General features: G+C 57.5%; 4 protein-coding genes and 1 non-coding gene across 5 annotated transcripts; all 5 read left to right on the top strand.

Moving 5' to 3' along the window:
- Window positions 1–79: 79 nt before the first annotated feature.
- Window positions 80–7407, top strand: BDW47DRAFT_134322 (DEAD/DEAH box helicase; the record flags this gene model as incomplete). The annotated part of the gene is made up of 7 exons (XM_024818054.1): window positions 80–276; window positions 356–2163; window positions 2976–3135; window positions 4442–4848; window positions 4937–5476; window positions 5540–5593; window positions 5758–7407. 7 exons carry the CDS (start codon window positions 80–82, stop codon window positions 7104–7106), a joined length of 4515 nt encoding a protein of 1504 aa, XP_024668418.1. The 3' UTR covers window positions 7107–7407.
- Window positions 7408–7598: 191 nt separating this feature from the next.
- On the top strand, window positions 7599–9544 carry BDW47DRAFT_77803 (INSIG family protein). Its single transcript, XM_024819829.1, has 2 exons — window positions 7599–8948; window positions 9031–9544. Exons 1-2 carry the CDS (start codon window positions 8262–8264, stop codon window positions 9400–9402), a joined length of 1059 nt encoding a protein of 352 aa, XP_024668417.1. The 5' UTR covers window positions 7599–8261; the 3' UTR covers window positions 9403–9544.
- A 674-nt stretch (window positions 9545–10218) lies between these two features.
- BDW47DRAFT_77797 (phosphoribosylaminoimidazolecarboxamide formyltransferase/IMP cyclohydrolase) lies at window positions 10219–12558 on the top strand. Its single transcript, XM_024819828.1, has 4 exons — window positions 10219–10442; window positions 10593–10719; window positions 10781–12266; window positions 12380–12558. Exons 1-4 carry the CDS (start codon window positions 10427–10429, stop codon window positions 12533–12535), a joined length of 1785 nt encoding a protein of 594 aa, XP_024668416.1. The 5' UTR covers window positions 10219–10426; the 3' UTR covers window positions 12536–12558.
- A 296-nt stretch (window positions 12559–12854) lies between these two features.
- On the top strand, window positions 12855–12927 carry BDW47DRAFT_t144. The gene has a single exon. It is a non-coding gene; the product is annotated as a tRNA-Thr (tRNA).
- A 727-nt stretch (window positions 12928–13654) lies between these two features.
- BDW47DRAFT_112229 (clathrin heavy chain) lies at window positions 13655–19721 on the top strand. The gene is made up of 6 exons (XM_024814124.1): window positions 13655–13954; window positions 14063–14083; window positions 14179–14205; window positions 14301–14672; window positions 14744–18964; window positions 19038–19721. Exons 1-6 carry the CDS (start codon window positions 13916–13918, stop codon window positions 19362–19364), a joined length of 5007 nt encoding a protein of 1668 aa, XP_024668415.1. The 5' UTR covers window positions 13655–13915; the 3' UTR covers window positions 19365–19721.
- Window positions 19722–19826: the final 105 nt, after the last annotated feature.

Genomic DNA, 19826 nt, shown 5'->3' with positions numbered 1-19826 from the left:
TTATCCGTTTCTCTTCTCCCCCTCCCTACAGTTTTCTCCCATAATCACGCTAATATCTCTCTCGCTAGAAATCTTCATCATGGCCGACGGTTTGCAAATGGGAAACCTTTCCCTCAACGAGTCTCAGCACGCGCCCGCGGGTCCTCCCCCCAACACCGGCCGCGCTGCCTACATCCCTCCCCATCTGCGTCAACGTCCCATGGGCGCTGGCGCCAACTTAGACGGTGCCGCCCCTCCGCCTGGCCCCGCCGCCGGCCCCGGCTATGGTGCCCCTAGGTGTGTATTCTTCCTTCGGAATAATTTCCACTATCCAAGGATGGATTGTGTTAACTGGTAGATTCCGTTCGTCCTACAGAGGTGGCTCTCGCGGTGGTAACTGGGCCCATGCCAACGATTTCAGCCCTCGCGGTCCCAATGGTAACACCAACTGGAGCTCCACCGAAGGCTCGCGCCATTCCTTTGATCCCAATGCTTACGGAAACCCAGGTCACGGAGGTTCTGGTGGTGGCTCTTCCTACGCTGCCCGCGGCTCCGGCGACGGCCAGTGGCGTGATGGAAAGCACATCCCCGGCCCCGCCAACCCCCGCGTCGAGATCGAGCTGTTCGGTGCCCCCGACGACCCCTCTAAGCAGAACACCGGCATCAACTTCTCCAACTACGACGACATCCCCGTCGAGGCCTCCGGCCAGAACGTCCCCGAGCCCGTCAACGCCTTCACTAACCCGCCCCTGGATGACCACCTGATCGCCAACATCAAGCTCGCCAGCTACCAGACCCCCACCCCCGTCCAGAAGTACTCCATCCCCATCGTCATGAACGGTCGCGACCTGATGGCCTGTGCCCAGACCGGTTCCGGTAAGACCGGCGGTTTCCTCTTCCCCATCCTGTCCCAGGCCTTCCAGAACGGCCCCTCCCAGGCCCCCGCCCAGGCCCCCGGTCAGTTCAGCTACGGCCGCCAGCGCAAGGCCTACCCCACCTCCCTCATCCTGGCCCCTACCCGCGAACTCGTCTCCCAGATTTTCGACGAGGCCCGCAAGTTCGCCTACCGCTCTTGGGTCCGTCCCTGCGTCGTCTACGGCGGTGCCGACATTGGCTCCCAGCTGCGCCAGATCGAGCGGGGCTGCGATCTGCTCGTCGCCACCCCTGGCCGTCTCGTCGATCTCATCGAGCGTGGCCGCATCTCCCTCATGAACATCAAGTACCTCATTCTGGATGAGGCCGACCGGATGCTGGACATGGGTTTCGAGCCCCAGATCCGCCGCATCGTCGAGGGCGAGGACATGCCCAACGTCACCGACCGCCAGACCCTCATGTTTTCCGCCACCTTCCCCCGCGACATCCAGATGCTCGCCCGCGACTTCCTCAAGGACTACGTCTTCCTGTCCGTCGGCCGCGTCGGCTCCACCTCGGAGAACATCACCCAGAAAGTCGAGTACGTCGAGGACCAGGACAAGCGCTCCGTCCTGCTCGACATCCTCCACACCCACGGCACCACCGGTCTGACCCTCATCTTCGTCGAGACCAAGCGCATGGCCGACTCCCTGTCCGACTTCTTGCTCAACCAGCGCTTCCCCGCCACCGCCATTCACGGCGACCGCACTCAGCGCGAGCGTGAGCGCGCCCTCGACCTCTTCCGGTCCGGCCGCTGCCCCATCCTCGTGGCCACCGCCGTCGCCGCCCGTGGTCTGGATATCCCCAACGTCACCCACGTCATCAACTACGATCTGCCCACCGACATCGACGACTACGTCCACCGTATCGGTCGTACCGGTCGTGCCGGTAACACCGGTATCGCGACCGCCTTCTTCAACCGTGGCAACCGTGGCGTCGTCCGCGACCTGCTCGACCTCCTGAAGGAGGCTCACCAGGAGGTTCCCGCCTTCCTGGAGAGCATCGCCCGCGAGGGCAGCGGCTTCGGTGGTGGTCGTGGCGGCAGCCGTGGCGGTCGCGGTCGCGGCGGCGGTGCCACCCGTGACGCTCGTCGCTTCACCAGCAACCCCAGCGGTGGTGGTGCGCCCTCCTTCGGCGGCGGCGCCAGCTACGGTGGTGGTGGTGCCAGCTACGGTGGTAGCTACGGCGGTGGTGCGGCCTACGGCGGCGGCTACGGTGGTGGCTACGGTGGTGGTGGTGGTGGTAGCTACGGCAACCCCTCCGGCCCTACCGGTCCGTCGTCCTGGTGGTAAATCTTTTACCATCCCCCCACAGACAGTACGCAAAACAAAAAAAAGTTGTGGTCTCTTGACGAGGCTATCGGGTCCGGTTGAATCCTTTGGGTTTCTTGCCTCCCGTTGTCTGTTCTCGATTTGTGCTTTTTGACGGGATACGATTAAGTCCTCCTGAGTCTTTTTTTTTCTTTTCTAACTCCTTTTCTGCTCCCGTGTTCTGCTGTCTCTTTAATCTTCTTTTTTTTTATTTCTTTATTGTTCATCTTCATTGTTCATTTGCAAAAAAGGATCTCGGGACCGGCTTTGTCATGACCGCCACGGCTTTTTGTGTTTTTTTTTAGAACACCTTTCTTTACTTTTCTTCTGTTCGTTTTCTTGATGCTTCTGCCTGTCTTGCTCGCTTTTTCCTCCTGCTTTAGACATGGTCTTCGATGTGGTCCGATCTCATCATCTTGCAGCTCCTGATTGTATCTCTACTATGATCGTGAGCGTCAAGATCGGCATTGCGTGGATGTCATAGATTGCGTTGTCTTTCTCCTGCGACCGCTTGCACCAGATACCCTTTGTTGTTTTCAGGCGGCCATTGTGGAGATTCCGCTTGAGGGACACATGCCGGGCCGGCGAGCCGGCGTTTCGTGTTCTTTGAAAACAAAAGTGCTGTTTATGATTTCATCTGCTTGGTGCTGTGGCAGCTACATCGACCGTGTCTTCCAACATAGAATTGACCGTTTTATCAATTTTCATTTTCCTTCTTTGTTTCTTTTTTTTTTGTTTCGGTCTTTCCTGGCGGGTTGTCTGCTTGTCTTCCAGTCCTACTCTGGCTTGTGTTGTTCCTTACGTGGGCTGTTCCGTCCGGGATGTACGGGATAGAGGGAATGGGAACTCATTGCATTTCTGTCTGGCGTTTGGCTGGAGCGTGCGGTGTCCACATGAAGGAACGGTTTGCTAGATTGGAGGGTTTCCCGTCTGGGTGGATCCTCGTTGTCTAGATTCTGTTGAACCCGGGGAGAGTAGGCGCTTGTATTCGCCAAGTTCTCCTGGGTATGTCGCGTCCATCGCAGTTTCGGTGCGCCGGAGGTGGCCCTGTTTTACCGGGGAGTTAGCATTGATCCAAACAAAAGTTTGATGCTCGTCTTATTCTTCTTCTATTATCTGCGTAGGGTGTCTGTAGATGGGATCGATGAACGTCTAGGTTCAGGCCCTCTAGCCTGGTGTCGGCTAGGAATCTCGTAGTCTGATCAGATCCAAATTTTCGTGCAAAAAACAAAAGCGACGACATTATATAGCCACGAAGACTTCACATCCCCTAGTGCTAAGTATGGGATAGCGTTTCGCATACGGGGAGAGCGCACACCTCTTAGGAAGAATCTCAATCTGGTTATCTTACGCCATTCATTCTTGCCCTGTTCACGTTCTTGTTGATGTGATTTTAGGGTTTGATTCCGTATGGGTTCTGTATAGATTGCTGTTATGGAACCTGGCACATGTGGGTAAAGCTTGTTATGGATGAATTGTATGGGATAGATTGAGGATGAAGTCGAGTGTCGAGTATACCAGTATGAGAAAATGATGTAATTGTGAAGGTCGGACTGACTATATATTAGGGTATATGGGGATGTTCCCTTATATCGGCCTAGTTACATAAGGAGGCATAGATATATATAACCAGGGTCAAGGCATACCAACAGGTCTGAAAAATAAAACTAGATTGATATTGTGACTATTGGAAATTGAATATAAATTCCATAAAACTGACCATATCGATTGATGATCCGAATTGATCTATAACGAAGTAAAATGAACGGATTGCAAGGTGGTACCCAAGAAAAGATACAGAATCATCGGAAGGGATCACACCTCAGGCTCACCACCGGAATTCTCTCATCTCGTTCATTCCTTTCTCTCTCTCTTGAACCTCATCCTTCAATTCTCTTCCATCCCCCCCTCTTCCCCCCCCCCCTTTCTCATCCCAATTCCCTTCTTTCTTCTTTTCTTTTGTTTCCTTTTATCCCTCCCGATGACGAAACTTGTTTAACCCTCCATCACCACTCACGTTCTCCCAGCCAACTTCCGCCTTTCCTCCCCCCGACGGCCGTTCCCAGCCTCTCGCCCTGCTAAGACAGGCACACCCTTCGACAATCTCCTCACCTCCCCCATCACGCTCATCGGACTAGATACTCAAGCAGAGCCGTCTCGCTCGCCACCCGACGGAAAAAGCCATTGCGGACGTGACCCAACAACCCCCTCCCAAATCCCGCGATGGCCGACGTCGAAAGTACGGTCGCGGACGACTCCTTCCCACCCTCCGAAGCCCAAGATGACCAGCAAACGCACAACATGACGGTCGGCACGAGGCGCCAGGCGAATGGCACGATCGGGTCGGTCTACTCGGGCAACAAAATCCGGCATCTCAAGAAGGAAGACGGCATCCCCCTGTGGCGCAAGGACATCCAGTACCAGTTTTTGAAGAACGTCTTTGAGGATAAGACCCCCGTCTTCACGCGGTATCCGGACGGCGAGAAGAATTTGGACTTTGCGGATATCTATATCGATGCGATGGCTAGGAGTAGCAAGACGAGTAAGATCTTGAAGGATAAGTTGCAAAATGATAAGCAGGCGGCGATCAATATGGCTATGGTGTGTTTGTTGGTTAATTTTGGGAGGATGAATACTACGCTCAATTGTATGTGTTCCTAGCTGCAACGACATCGCGTCCCTTCGCCACCCGCTTTGACCGAATGTCAAAATACTAACGCAAGCACCCTGCGCAGTCTTCCCCGAAATGCGAGCCCAGCTGCGAACATACCACTCGATCCCCTCGCTCCAGGCGCACCAGGATCCCAATGCCTACAAGCAGCTACAGGATGCGCCTCGTCTCAAGTCCATCCTCAAGGGCGCATCGGAGGATGTCGACCAGCCCAATACCCTCGAGAAGATCCGACGCCATAACGTCCCCCGAACCAACCCCGTCAACCTGATCTTTGTGCTGGCCCAGTACGCCCCCAAGGTGTCGGAGCTGCACTTCTTCCCTCCGCGCGATTTCTTCGACCTGGTCATGAGGGCCACCCTCAGCAGCAAGACCCGGGCGCGTGCCTTCCTCTGGCTGATGTGGTGGTATCTCGAGAGCGATTTCTCCCGGGAGGCGGCCCTCAACAACCCCTTCGGCCCCGGTCTGGATGGCGAGGGAACGGGCGGCTTGCCCATCAAGGTCCCCAATTTCGAGAGCCTCACCGAGGAGCAGGCGAACGAGGAGAATGTGGATACCCAGGAAGAGATGGAATACGGGGAAGCAAAGCGGTTGGAACGGAAGCGTAAGTTCCTCGAGACACAATTTTTTCGGATGTCCTCCCCCGGACTAACCCCCAAACTCTTAGGTATTTTGGACGAGGATGAGCCTCTTCCCCGGGTGGTCAAGCGGCCCAAAAAAGGTATGTTGGCGCGCCCGCCTGTGGACAGGATCCATGTAACTGATATACGGCGCTACAGAATTCGGCTACGACGACGACCAAGCGTCGGGTGATCTCTCAGGCATCGCTTCTGGTAAGTGCATTCGGTGACGGAACAGGCCCGACTGTAGCTGACATCTATCCAGGTCGCGGCGATGGACGTGGCTCGGCCATGTCAACTCCCATGCATCCCTCCGCAAAGCGGTATCCACCCGACGAGGATGAGGACCTCTTGACCCCAGGGCAGTCGGCCCGGTCGCGGTACAAGCGGCCAAAGCGGGAGTCCTCGCTCACCCGCGCCGTCGGGCAGCAGCGTCTCATCCTCAAAACCAAGATGGAACAGACCCCTGACGGGTCATCCCCAGCTCCTCCAGGTTCTAGCCACCCAGTGTTGAACCGTTTTGTCACGGACTCTTCTCTGACGCAGCAAAACACAGCGCGCCGTCCCCGTCCCTTGACGCAGCACCAGCTGGCCGTCGAGCAGAACCGCCGCCAGCGCATCGAGTACATTTTGGCTAAGCGACGGAACGAGGCGTACCGGATGCTTCGCGCGAAACGGGAGACGGAGATCCCCTTCGCCCGCTACGGCCGTCTTCTGGAGCCGCTTCCCGACGGCTACGACACGGAGGATGACGAGAGCTCCTGGGGCAAGGGCGGGATCCTCCCCAACCCCGAGGAGGAGGAGGACTACGGCGAATGCGCCAGCTACTACCTGTCGGTCGTCCGCAAGGCCTCCCGGCGACTGGACCGGTGGGACTACGAGGACGCCAACGGGCCGAAGAAGGACCGCAAGAAGGAGCGCGAAGAGCGCCAGAAGGCGAAGCAGACCACCCTGGCCCTGGAGCATTCCCTGGACCTGGGGGGTCGGGCCCCCACCTCGGCGCGGAGCCGCGCCCGGGCGGCCCGCAATGCCCGCCGCAAGCTCGCCGAGGCCGCGGGTGCGACGACCGCCGCCGGCGCGTCGGGCTCGACGTCCACCCCGCGCCCCAAGAGCAGCCGCAGCCGGCCCAGTCGCGGGGGGGCGGGGGCAGCCGCGAACCCCGCCGGTGACGCCGGCAAGGACGGAATTGACGCGCGACCCCTGCCGGACCACGACGCCTCGTCCATGCCCGCCGATGGCGAGGACGGACTGGACGACATCGACCGGGAGCTCCTAGGAGAAGGCAGCGGCGACGAGGATGACGGGCCTGTCGTTCGCGACGACCGGGCTGCCCCCGTCGGGGAGCGAGGCGACGCGGACAGCTTCATGGGCGAAGTCGGGGACGATGATGCCGACGCCCTCTCGTCGGACGATGACGGCGACGACGATGATCTGGATGAAGGCGACGCCGACGAGAACTCGTCGACGTTCGACGGAGGCCATGGGTCCGGGGCCAGCGACGCCTCGTCCGTCGCGGGCGAGGGCCCTGGCCCCGCCCTCGACACGCACGACAGCGCAGATCGCCACCGTGCCGCGGACGACCAGGACCACGAGACCATGGACGACCGGGATTAGATCTGGCCGGAGGTTGGAAATGCTCGACGGGTGTGCTGAAGTCTCTCTTACTGTTGCACCATTTTGTTTCTGCTCTCTTTCTCTTTCTCTTTTCTCCGCCTTCTTCTCCCCATCGTTAATATTTATTGTATTCTTTGACCCCCGGTCTTCCTCGATGGGCGAACCGTGGGGGTGTGTATTCTACGACTGGTCCGGATTGGATCTGTTTATTTTGTCTCCTTTTCCTTACTCACTTCAACATACCATTTACCTTCTTCATCTCCTGTGTTAGCAATTGCAGATGTTATGAGATACAGACAAACGCTCTGGATTGATTGAGTCTCCCCATCGAGAACCCCCTCTCCGACGTAGGCTGCCTGGCTTGTGACGGTGCTCGGCCACTGCATGGACCAGGGTTGTGCATAAATCACATGTCAACATCGTATGACTAAACCGTGCTGTTTGTTGTGTTTTCACCTTTTCTCTTCTTTTCTCCTCCTTTTTCGTCGTCTTCTTCTGTCTCTTTTCTTAGGATCATCTTCTATCTTCTACGTCAGCCACCATCAGACGGTGTAGAATAACCGACATTTCCAACGACAGACCGTGTTGACATCATCGCACTAGGGGTAATTAACCAGCGACTCTAACAACGAACGGAGTTTTCCCACGACCGAACCCGCCGATCCCCTTGGCGAATCTTGTGCAGGAGCTCCACCCCCGACACAAGTGCACGAAACATATCGCTTCCAATCTCCTCATTACTGATTATTCCCGGCCTGATTTGGCATCCGTGCAGTGCATCCGGCGCCTAAGTGAGGGAAAAATAAAAGGGTAAAAAAAGGGAAAAAAAAATAGAGGACCGGGCGTTTTTTTGCCAGCTTCCGTGACTGGTCTCAACAACATCATTCGACTCCACCCCGTTCTTTTTCTCCTCTTTTTCTTCCCCGTTCGTTTCCCCTCTTGTCTACACCTCTCTCTCTCTCTCACTCTTTCTTCTTTCGCCTGTATTTATTCGTCATTGTTTTGGAGAGGAGTTAAGCTTTTAGCGCCACTGGTTTCTCTCCTATCTTACTATTTATTGAGCCTCCGCCGACGTCACATTCAAGACGGTTGAATCATAAAACACGCTTGTTTCTTTTTCCGGAGAAATCTTGACCATCGTCGCTTCTGCCTGTCATGTCGGACGAGCCTCGGGTGCTACGCCCCCGTCCGCGTCGCGTATTCGACGTCGCCCCCTCCAACGAGTCGTCCGAAGCGCCCACGCCCGCCGAGCCGGCCAACCCCGACCTGCTGGCCCCCAAAGATGCCGGGTCCGCCAGCGTCAGCCGCAATGGGTCAATCATGAACCTGACGTCGTCGACGCTGTTTGGCATCTACTCCCCGACGGCGTTTGAGGGCGTCCGGGACGACAACAGCCCCTGGGGGACGGAAGTCCACACGCCCTTGTCCGAACACCCGCCCGCGATCGCGGTGCCCGAGTCGCCGGATCGATTGGCCCGACAGCGCACCCGGTCGGCGCGGTTGAGTCAGGGGCTGTTCCGCGGGGTGATCCTGCCGCAGACGCTCAAGAGCGCGTGCCTGGTGGGCTTTGGCATCGTCTACGGGTTCATTACCATTCATCTGCACGAGAACCACTGGATCACGCCGGTGAAGCTGGATAACACGCACTCGAGCGGCTCCTGGGAGTACCTGGTCTCGTGGGCCGTGGTGGGGGTCGCCCTGGGCAATCTGCTGCCCTGGCTGGATCTGTTCTCGGAGGATGTGACTCGGGCGAAGAATGACCAGGAGACGGAGGATCGGACGCTGTCGTGGGTGGCGGTGGTTCGAAGCGTGGGAGCCTTTGTCGGCGTCGCGTTTGCCATGGTAAGTCTCTTCCGACTTCATTTAAAACCACACTCGGGGAGTTTTGTGCGACTGACGTTATTTTTTTTTTTTTTTTGCGCAGCGACGACTGCCGTGGGAATCCACTACTCAGGCCTCGGTGACGCTGGCTCTCGCGAATCCCGTGTTATGGTACCTGATCGACCGCACCAAGACAGGCTTTCTACTCTCAACGACGGTAGGAGTGGCAGGGATGGGCATCGTGCTGAGCCTGAAGCCGGACCTGGTGCCAGCTGCGACGGAGGCGTCGCGGGCCACGATCCCCGGGTTGAATGCGACACTACGGGACTACGGGTTGGTGTCGGGGGTGACGCAGGAGAGCATCGCGGTGCGGACGTGGGTGGCCAGCGTGCTCTTCTGCGCGTGCGTGTGTTTTGGGAATATCGGGCGGCAGCTGGCGATTGGCAGCAGCCGACGTGATGGACTGCAAGCATGAGTAAGATTACTAGAGTCGTATGTTTCTTTTGATTTGGAGAATTGGGTTACCAGTCATTCGACGACACTGTGACTGTCCCTGTGTGGAGCCTTCTTATTCTTATTCTGATTCATGATATGGTGATATCCTTAATATTATATTATATTGTTTTGTTCATATTAATTAATCAGACCTCTCATCGGAACCAATCTGAACCTCCTACACAATACGAATAGAAGTAGATATGATGTCGAGTCAATCATTGCAGTCTCTGTCACTTGAAGATCAAGACACTGCACCCAAGATCAACCCTCTGCGAATAAATCGCAGTCCTTCTCCATTCTTATAGACGATTTCCGTATGTCATCAGCTATCCCCCCTCCGTAGAGAGGGAGATATCCTCGTAGGAACGCTTTTGAAAGAACGTGATATTTGCGTTGTTCATGAAGAAGGAAAAGAGAAGAAAGGGAAGGAAAGGGAAGATCCAGATGGAGAGTTTTTATGCTCGGGTTTTTCGCCTAGCGGCGTCACGTGGGGCTAGCCGAGATATTGCTGCCTTGTGAACCAGGTGTCTATTTCGCTGACTCAGAGATGACTAAGAACGGTTCTTGTGAAGTGTTATGCAGATGACTCACCTATGCCGTTATGCGTGTGTTCCCCGAAAGCGGAGGCAGAAATGACGGATTGAACTGAACCCCGCGTGATCTTTCTTTTCGTCTTTTCTTCTCTTCTTCCTCTGTCTTTCTGTCTTTGTTCACTTCTGCTCTTATCCTGTCCACCTTCTTCAGGTACGTCTGCTTTACCCCACCCCCGTGTTATCCCCATGTATCAATCCGTGGAGAGAATACCCATCGTCGTCAGACCATCGCCGGGGTCCTCCGTACTCCGTCACATGGAGGGGCATCTCCGAGGGAAACGAAAAAAAAACTTCTGCCCCTCCTGCGTCCTTCCTGCGCTCTTACCACACTGCCCCCAGCGTTTTTGGACTCATTAAGTGTCTGGATCTGATTCAATTCATTTTCTAGTGTCTTGCGGCTGTGTCAAGATGTCTCAAAAGTCCGGTAAGTTGTTTCTGTTCCGTTGGGTTGTTTATGGGGTTGTATATATTGCTCCCCCGCTCTCCACTGTATGGAGTTATGGGGAAGCGAAAATAAACAATCACAAAGAAGAGGGAAATATCCAGAAAAAGAAAGATTAAGCTGACTCCTCAGCTATCATCTCCGTCTATGACAAGACTGGCCTCTTGGACTTGGCCAAGGGTCTTGTCAAGCACAATGTTCGTCTGCTGGCCTCCGGGGGTACCGCGCGCATGATCCGTGACGCCGGATTCCCTGTGGAGTGAGTTCTCCCCATATTCTGTCAATGCTGCCGGTGAACGTACTGACGATGATGATAACAGAGACGTCTCCGTCATCACCCACGCCCCCGAGATGCTCGGCGGTCGCGTCAAGACCCTCCACCCCGCCGTCCACGGCGGTATCCTGGCCCGTGATATCGAGTCCGACGAGCGCGACCTGGCCGAGCAGAAGATCGCCAAGGTCGACTACGTCGTCTGCAACCTCTACCCCTTCAAGGCCACCGTCAACAAGATCAACGTCACCATCGAGGAGGCCGTCGAGGAGATCGATATCGGCGGTGTCACCCTTCTCCGCGCTGCCGCCAAGAACCACGCCCGCGTCACCATCCTGTCCGACGCCGGGGACTACCCCGAGTTCCTCAAGGAGCTCGAGGCCGGCGAGATCACCGCCGCCAGCCGCAAGCTCTACGCCCTCAAGGCCTTCGAGCAGACTGCCGACTACGACGCCGCCATCGCCGGCTTCTTCCGTAAGCAGTACGCCGGCAACGGCGAGCAGTACCTCCCCCTGCGCTACGGCACCAACCCCCACCAGAAGCCCGCCGCCGCTTTCACCCTCCAGGGCAAGCTCCCCTTCAAGGCCCTCAACGGCTCCCCCGGCTACGTCAACCTGCTCGACGCCCTCAACTCCTGGGCCCTCGTCAAGGAGCTCAAGCAGGCCCTCGGCTACCCCGCCGCCGCCAGCTTCAAGCACGTCTCCCCCGCCGGTGCCGCCGTCGGCGTGCCCCTGAACGACAAGGAGCGCAAGGTCTACATGGTCGACGACATCGCCGGCATCGAGTCCTCCGGCCTGGCCCAGGCCTACGCCCGCGCCCGTGGCGCCGACCGCATGTCTAGCTTCGGTGACATCCTCGCCCTCAGCGACATCGTCGACGTGCCCACCGCCAAGATCGTCTCCCGCGAGGTCTCCGACGGTGTCATCGCCCCGGGCTACTCCGACGAGGCCCTGGCCATCCTGTCCAAGAAGAAGGGCGGCAAGTACCTGGTCCTCCAGATGGACGAGAACTACGTCCCGGCCGCCGAGGAGACCCGCACCCTCTACGGCGTCCAGCTGACCCAGCACCGCAACGATCTCGTCATCGCCCCGCACAAGACCTTCTCCACCATTGTCACCCCCAAGGACCTCAAGGTCCTGCCCGACGCCGCCCTGCGCGACCTCACCGTCGCCACCATCGCCCTCAAGTACACCCAGTCCAACTCAGTCTGCTACGCCCTGAACGGCCAGGTCGTCGGCCTGGGCGCCGGCCAGCAGAGCCGCATCCACTGCACGCGTCTGGCCGGCGACAAGGCCGACAACTGGTGGATGCGCTTCCACGACCGCGTGCTCAACATCCGCTGGAAGGCGGGCACCAAGCGCGCCGACAAGAGCAACGCCATCGACCTGCTCTGCTCCGGCAACACCCCGCGCAACGACGCCGAGAAGGCCGAGTACGAGCGGGTCTTTGAGGAGGTGCCTGCGCCGTTCACCGCCGAGGAGCGGGAGAGCTGGCTCTCCCAGCTGAGCGAGGTGGCCGTTTCGTCTGATGCATTCGTATGTTTCTTTTTCTTCCCTTCTCCCTCTTCCTCCTCTTCCTCTTCCTCCCCATTGCTTTTTTCCATTCCCTTCCTCCCTTCTGTTCTGAAGCAAATCAACTGACCAGCTAGTTCCCCTTCATCGACAACGTCTTCCGCGCCGCCCGGTCCGGCGTCAAGTACATTGCCGCCCCGAGCGGGAGCCAGAACGACGGCCCCGTGTTCGAGACCGCCGAGAAGCTCGGCATTGTCTTTGTCGAGCAGGGCAACCGTCTGTTCCACCATTAAGTGGAGGTCTCTGTGCTACGTGCCTTGTTTTTATGAAGTATAGAAGGAAAGAAAAAAGATTCCATATGTTAATGATAGTGGATATTCCAGTAGAGTAATCATAATGTCGGAACGCTGCGGACTGTATCAGTCACGGCGGTAGACCTGTAGATGTGTGCACTGGTCGGGGGATTGTCAATCGTCAACCTTACCCGTTGAGGGTAGTATAGAGATGCCTAGGCACTGCGTGTGGCGGCAGCTGAAGGAAAGGTAACTTGAACAACCAGCAAAATCCAAAACGTAGGATACATAACACTAGAAAAAACAAAGACATCAACCAGCTTCTATAACTCAGTTGGTAGAGTGCATGACTAGTAATCATGAAGTCCGCGGTTCGAATCCGCGTGGAAGCATTTTTTGTCATAAATTTATATACATATCGATCGTTTTTTTTTTATCTGCTGCGGAGGGGGAGCTAGCTGCTTCACAATCAAGCTGGACTATCCTATTTATTATATTTTTCTGGCCTTTTCTTTTTCTTTTTCTTTTTTTCTTCTTAATTGCTGTGGTTATTTTGTTTTGTTCTATTCTTGTTTTATTTTGTTTGATTGATTATTTCCTGTTGGTGCCCCTGTTTCGAGTGCGATGATCTCCTTTCCGCAGCAACCGTGGAATGCCATGCCCCATTCCGGATACCCACGGAGATCAATCAATTGATCGATGTTGCATTGATAGACAGACAGGGGAAACAGTCACTGGAATGGATATTACAGCTTGACACTAGAGGATGACCATTCCTGTGTACTTGAGATCTGGATGTTGTTATGTAGGCATATATCCCCAGACTTCCATCTCCATAGTATGGAAGGCTGTGCTATTTATATCCGGCTCCGTCATTCAACGGTCTTCATGGCGATAACTCTGTTGAGATAGACTCAAAGGGCATGTCTTCTACAGGAGAAGAGTAATATGTAGAATCCACAAATATAAGCTATGACATACTGTAGTGTTCTGGAGAGTCAAGGGGGTCACTGTAGAAACTTGTTCCCCCCTGACCCCACGTGACCGCCCCCCCCAGGCCGCAACAATAAGCGACACCTCAGCGGTTTCTCTCCTGAGGTCACTGACTGGCTCCGGTCTGGCCATCTCTCACTTTCCCTTCCACTTCTTCCATCTACTTTGACCTCACTTCTCAATTCTCCCTACACTTCACTCTCCTTCTCCTTCTCCTTCTCTTTCTTCTTCCCCCTTTCCCTTCTTCTTTCATTCTTCTCACGCTTCTTATTTATCCTTCTAATCCTTTCCCGTCTCCTTTCCGTCTTCTCCGCCCCTATCTTCCCGGTCTCTTTGCGCGGCGTTTATTAGGTGGATGAGGTCCCCTGGCGACCTTGGTAAATAAACATGGCTCCTTTACCTATCAAGTTTACGGAGCTCGTTAATGTACCTTCCCTTCCTTTGCTTTCTGTCCGATTGACCCGGTCCCTCTCCCCGGGTCGATCAATTCCCCCGTCCAAGAACCGCATGGCTAACGCATCTGCTCCCTTCTAGTTGACAAATGTTGAAATCGCGGTACGTTCGCTGCAGTTGTGGACGCGCAATCCTTCTCCTTGCATCGCCACGCCAATACCATAACCTCCGTGACTGACAATTTAACCCCCCTCTAGCCGGCTTCAATCGGTTTCAACTCCTGTGTGAGTCCTCCCCCTCCTCTCCACGTCAGGTACCCACCTCTTGGGTGGGCACGGAGAGACCAGGTGGCTAATATCCCGTGTCTATCTCCCAACAGACTTTAGAGTCGGATCACTTCGTGTGCGTTCGGCAAAAATTGAGCGAGGATGACAAGCCCCAAGTTATCATCATCAACCTGAAGAACAACAATGAAGTCATCAAGCGGCCGATCAACGCGGACAGTGCTATCATGCACTGGACCAAGAACATCATCGCCCTCAAGGCTCAGGGCCGTACCGTCCAGATCTTCGACCTGACCGCCAAGCAGAAGCTCAAGTCCGCCGTCATGAACGAGGACATTGTCTACTGGAAGTGGTTCAGCGAACGTTGCCTGGGTCTGGTCACCGAGACCTCCGTCTACCACTGGGATGTCTTCGACCCCACCCAATCCCAGCCCCTCAAGGTCTTTGATCGACTGCCTAACCTGAGTGTATGCCATCCTTCCCCCTCCTCTCCGTCATCCTCAGCTCCCGGACCCCCCACTAACCACGGTGGATATAGGGCTGCCAAATTATCAACTACCGCGTGAATGATGATGAGAAGTGGATGGTCGTGGTCGGTATCAGCTCCCAGCAGGGCCGTGTGGTCGGGTCCATGCAGCTCTACTCCAAGGAGCGCGGCATCTCCCAGTTCATCGAGGGTCACGCCGCCGCCTTCGCCTCCATCCGTGTCGAGGGCTCGCCCCTGGAGCACAAGCTCTTCACCTTCGCCGTCCGCACCCCGACCGGCGCCAAGTTGCAGATCGCCGAGATCGACCACCAGGAGCCCAACCCTCGCTTCCAGAAGAAGGCCGTCGAGGTCTACTTCCCCCAGGAGGCCGTCAACGACTTCCCCGTCGCCATGCAGGTCTCCCGCCGCTATGACGTGGTCTACCTCGTCACCAAGTACGGGTTCATCCACCTCTACGACCTCGAGACTGGCACCTGCATCTTCATGAACCGCATCTCCAGCGAAACCATCTTCACCACCGCCCCCGACTCCGACTCCGCCGGCCTGGTGGGCGTCAACCGCAAGGGTCAGGTCCTCTCGGTCAGCGTCGACGAGTCCACCATCGTCCAGTACCTGATGGAGAACCCCGCCATGTCCGGCCTGGCCGTCAAGCTGGCCTCCAAGGCCGGCCTGCCCGGCGCCGACCACCTGTACCAGCAGCAGTTCGACAACCTGATCGCCCAGGGCAACTTCGGTGAGGCCGCCAAGATCGCCGCCAACTCGCCCCGCGGCTTCCTCCGCACCCCCGAGACCATCAACCGCTTCAAGAACGCCCCGCAGACCGGTCAGATGTCCGTCATCCTGCAGTACTTCGGCATGCTGCTCGACAAGGGCACGCTGAACCGCTACGAGAGCGTTGAGCTCGTCCGCCCCGTCCTGCAGCAGAACCGCAAGCACTTGCTGGAGAAGTGGATGAACGAGAACAAGCTCGAGGGCTCCGAGGAGCTGGGTGATATTGTCCGCCCCTACGACATGGCCCTGGCCCTCAAGATCTACCTGCAGGCCAACGTGCCCCACAAGGTCATCGCCGGTTTCGCCGAGACCGGCCAGTTCGACCAGATTCTCGCCTACTCCAAGCAGGTCGGCTACCAGCCCGACTACACCCAGCTGCTGCAGCACATCGTGCGCGTCAACCCCGAGAAGGGCGCCGAGTTCGCCTCCCAGCTGGCCAACGAGGAGTCCGGTGCCCTGATCGACCTGGACCGCGTCGTCGACGTCTTCCTGTCCCAGAACATGATCCAGCAGGCCACCTCCTTCCTGCTTGACGCCCTCAAGGACAACAAGCCCGAGCACGGCCACCTGCAGACCCGTCTGCTGGAGATGAACCTCGTCAACGCGCCCCAGGTCGCCGACGCCATCCTCGGCAACGAGATCTTCACCCACTACGACCGCCCCCGCATCGCCCAGCTGTGCGAGAACGCCGGCCTCATCCAGCGCGCGCTCGAGAACACCGACGACCCCGCCGTCATCAAGCGCAACATCGTGCGCACCGACAAGCTGAGCACCGAGTGGCTGATGTCCTACGTCGGCCGCCTCTCCGTGGAGCAGACCCTCGAGTGCATGGACACCATGCTGCAGGCCAACATCCGCCAGAACCTGCAGGCCGTCGTCCAGCTCTGCACCAAGTTCTCCGACCTCCTGGGCCCCACCCGTCTCATCGCCCTGCTCGAGAAGTACCGCACCGCTGAGGGCCTGTACTACTACCTCGGCAGCATCGTCAACCTGAGCGAGGACCCCGAGGTGCACTTCAAGTACATCGAGGCTGCCACCGCCATGGGCCAGATCCCCGAGGTCGAGCGCATCTGCCGCGAGAGCAACTACTACAACCCCGAGAAGGTCAAGAACTTCCTCAAGGAGGCCCGCCTGACCGAGCAGCTGCCGCTCATCATCGTCTGCGACCGCTTCAACCTCATCCACGACCTCGTCCTCTACCTCTACCAGAACCAGCAGTACAAGTCCATTGAGGTCTACGTGCAGCGCGTCAACCCGTCCCGGACTCCGGCCGTCGTCGGCGGTCTGCTGGACGTGGACTGCGATGAGGCCATCATCCGCAACCTGCTGAGCACCGTTGACCCCGCCGTCATCCCCATCGACGAGCTCGTCAGCCAGGTCGAGTCGCGCAACCGCCTGAAGCTGCTCCTGCCCTTCCTCGAGGCCACGCTCGCCACCGGCAACCAGCAGCAGGCGGTCTACAATGCCCTGGCCAAGATCTACATCGACAGCAACAACAACCCGGAGAAGTTCCTCAAGGAGAACGAGCTGTACGACACGCTGACCGTCGGCAAGTACTGCGAGAAGCGCGACCCCAACCTCGCCTACATCGCCTACCGCAAGGGCCAGAACGACCTGGAGCTCATCGGCATCACCAACGAGAACGCCATGTACCGCGCCCAGGCTCGCTACCTGGTCGAGCGTGCCGACCCCGAGATCTGGTCCTTCGTGCTGAGCGAGAACAACCAGCACCGCCGGTCGCTGGTCGACCAGGTCATCGCCACCGCCGTGCCCGAGTCCACCGAGCCCGACAAGGTCTCCGTCGCCGTCAAGTCCTTCCTCGAGGCGGACCTGCCCGGCGAACTGATCGAGCTGCTGGAGAAGATCATCCTGGAGCCCTCGCCGTTCAGCGACAACGGCAGCCTGCAGAACCTGCTGATGCTGACCGCCGCCAAGGCCGACAAGGGCCGCCTGATGGACTACATCCACCAGCTCAACGAGTTCAGCCCCGACGAGATCGCCGAGATGTGTATCTCCGTCGGCCTGTACGAGGAGGCCTTCGAGGTCTACAAGAAGGTCAACAACCCGCTGGCCGCCGTCAACGTCCTGGTGGAGAACGTCGTCAGCATCGACCGCGCCCAGGAGTTCGCCGAGCGCGTTGAGCTGCCCGAGGTGTGGAGCAAGGTCGCCAAGGCCCAGCTGGACGGCCTCCGCGTGTCGGATGCGATCGAGTCGTACATCCGCGCCGGTGACCCGTCCAACTACCCCGAGGTGATCGAGACGGCGACCCACGCCGGCAAGGACGAGGACCTCGTCAAGTACCTCCGCATGGCCCGCAAGACCCTGCGGGAGCCGGCCGTCGACACCGGCCTGGCGTTCTGCTACGCGCGTCTGGACCAGCTGGCGGAGCTGGAGGACTTCCTGCGGGCGAGCAACGTGGCGGACGTCGAGGCGTCGGGTGACCGTGCCTACGCCGAGGGCTACCACCAGGCGGCCAAGATCTTCTTCACGAGCATCTCGAACTGGGCCAAGCTGGCGACGACGCTGGTGCACCTGGAGGACTACCAGGCGGCGGTGGAGTGCGCGCGCAAGGCCAACAGCGTCAAGGTGTGGCGCGAGGTCAACGAGGCGTGCGTGGCCAAGAAGGAGTTCCGTCTGGCGCAGATCTGCGGTCTGAACCTGATCGTGCACGCGGAGGAGCTGCAGGACCTGGTGCGGCAGTACGAGCGGAACGGGTACTTCGACGAGCTGATCGGGGTGCTCGAGGCCGGCCTGGGGCTGGAGCGGGCGCACATGGGCATGTTCACGGAGCTGGGCATCGCGCTGTCGAAGTACCACCCGGAGCGGGTGATGGAGCACCTGAAGCTGTTCTGGTCGCGGATCAACATCCCCAAGATGATCCGGGCGTGCGAGGAGGCGGCGCTGTGGCCGGAGCTGGTGTTCCTGTACTGCCACTACGACGAGTGGGACAACGCGGCGCTGGCGATGATGGAGCGGGCGGCGGACGCGTGGGAGCACCACTCGTTCCGGGACATCGTGGTCAAGGTGGCGAACCTGGAGATCTACTACCGGGCGCTGAACTTCTACCTGCAGGAGCAGCCGCTGCTGCTGACGGACCTGCTGCAGGCGCTCACGGCGCGGATCGACGTGAACCGGGTGGTGCGGATCTTCCAGACGTCGGACAACATCCCGCTGATCAAGCCGTTCCTGCTGAGCGTGCAGGGGCAGAACAAGCGGGCGGTCAACGACGCGATCAACGACCTGCTGATCGAGGAGGAGGACTACCAGACGCTGCGGGACTCGGTGGACAACTACGACAACTTCGACGCGGTGGCGCTGGCGCAGCGGCTGGAGAAGCACGATCTGATCTTCTTCCGACAGATCGCGGCCAGCATCTACCGGAACAACAAGCGGTGGGAGAAATCGATCACGCTGTCCAAGCAGGACAAGCTTTACAAGGACGCGATCGAGACGGCCGCTCTGTCTGGGAAGTCGGAGGTGGTGGAAGAATTATTGCGTTACGTATGTCCCCCCTTCCCTTCCTTCCTTCTTTCTTTCTTCTTTTCTCTTGGGCTTTTGATACTAACTGGAATAGTTTGTGGATATTGGCAGCCGGGAATGCTACGTGGGTATGCTGTACGCGTGCTACGATCTGATCCGAGCGGACGTGATCCTGGAGATGTCGTGGCGCCACGGGCTGCAGGACTTTACGATGCCGTTCATGATCAACTTCCTGTGCGAGCAGACGCGGACGATCGAGATGCTGAAGCGGGACAACGAGGAGCGCAAGTCGCGGGAGGTGACGCAGCAGACGGAGGAGGACAACACGCCGATCCTGGGCGGGTCTCGACTGATGCTGACGCAGGGGTCGGGGCCCACCAATGGGATGACGCCGCAGGCGACTGGATTCCGCGGGTTCTAATCTTTCTTCTGTCGACCTTTCTATCTCGCTTTATCTCACCGGGGTTCATGTGTGTATGTATAGCCGCCGTTCGACCTGCGATGTGATCCTGTGGACGGGGGATTCTCCATTTTCTTTCATTTTTCATTTTTCATTTTTCATTTTCCACTATTTTCTCTCCCGACCGATATCGTGATCTCCTTCATTTTTTTTTATTTCCTTATTTGTGGTTTATTCTGTTTTGTATTCGATCCGAATTTTCATCCCAAAAGACGCAGCGGTGGAGGCACTGCCGTAATGAATGACATCGTATTTCTGACCTTTACTGGGGCGTAATGGATCATCCAGATTAGACTATAGACTATAGAGTATAGACTTATGTGATAGGGGTCAGGCGGACGACAGAGAATAGAGCAAGCGGGTCTGCAGCAGACCGTGGGGGTGGTGGAAGTGGGTCAGGGAGGGGTTGAACGTGCACGAGGT

The sequence above is a fragment of the Aspergillus candidus genome, assembly GCF_002847045.1.
Source record: "Aspergillus candidus strain CBS 102.13 unplaced genomic scaffold BDW47scaffold_63, whole genome shotgun sequence".
In the NCBI taxonomy this organism is placed as follows: domain Eukaryota; kingdom Fungi; phylum Ascomycota; class Eurotiomycetes; order Eurotiales; family Aspergillaceae; genus Aspergillus; species Aspergillus candidus.
The sequence above is the reverse complement of the archived record's forward strand: the minus strand, read 5'-3'. Positions and strand labels throughout refer to the sequence as shown.

Excerpts from the sequence above, each read along its gene's own strand:
- BDW47DRAFT_77803 (XM_024819829.1), top strand. The coding sequence starts at position 8,262 with ATGTCGGACGAGCCTCGGGTGCTACGCCCCCGTCCGCGTCGCGTATTC. Across the intron at positions 8,949-9,030 it reads TCGGCGTCGCGTTTGCCATG|CGACGACTGCCGTGGGAATC; the intron begins GTAAGTCTCTTC and ends TTTTTTGCGCAG.
- BDW47DRAFT_77797 (XM_024819828.1), top strand. Across the intron at positions 10,720-10,780 it reads GACGCCGGATTCCCTGTGGA|AGACGTCTCCGTCATCACCC; the intron begins GTGAGTTCTCCC and ends TGATGATAACAG. Across the intron at positions 12,267-12,379 it reads CCGTTTCGTCTGATGCATTC|TTCCCCTTCATCGACAACGT; the intron begins GTATGTTTCTTT and ends CTGACCAGCTAG.
- BDW47DRAFT_112229 (XM_024814124.1), top strand. The coding sequence starts at position 13,916 with ATGGCTCCTTTACCTATCAAGTTTACGGAGCTCGTTAAT. Across the intron at positions 14,084-14,178 it reads TGACAAATGTTGAAATCGCG|CCGGCTTCAATCGGTTTCAA; the intron begins GTACGTTCGCTG and ends ACCCCCCTCTAG. Across the intron at positions 14,206-14,300 it reads CAATCGGTTTCAACTCCTGT|ACTTTAGAGTCGGATCACTT; the intron begins GTGAGTCCTCCC and ends ATCTCCCAACAG.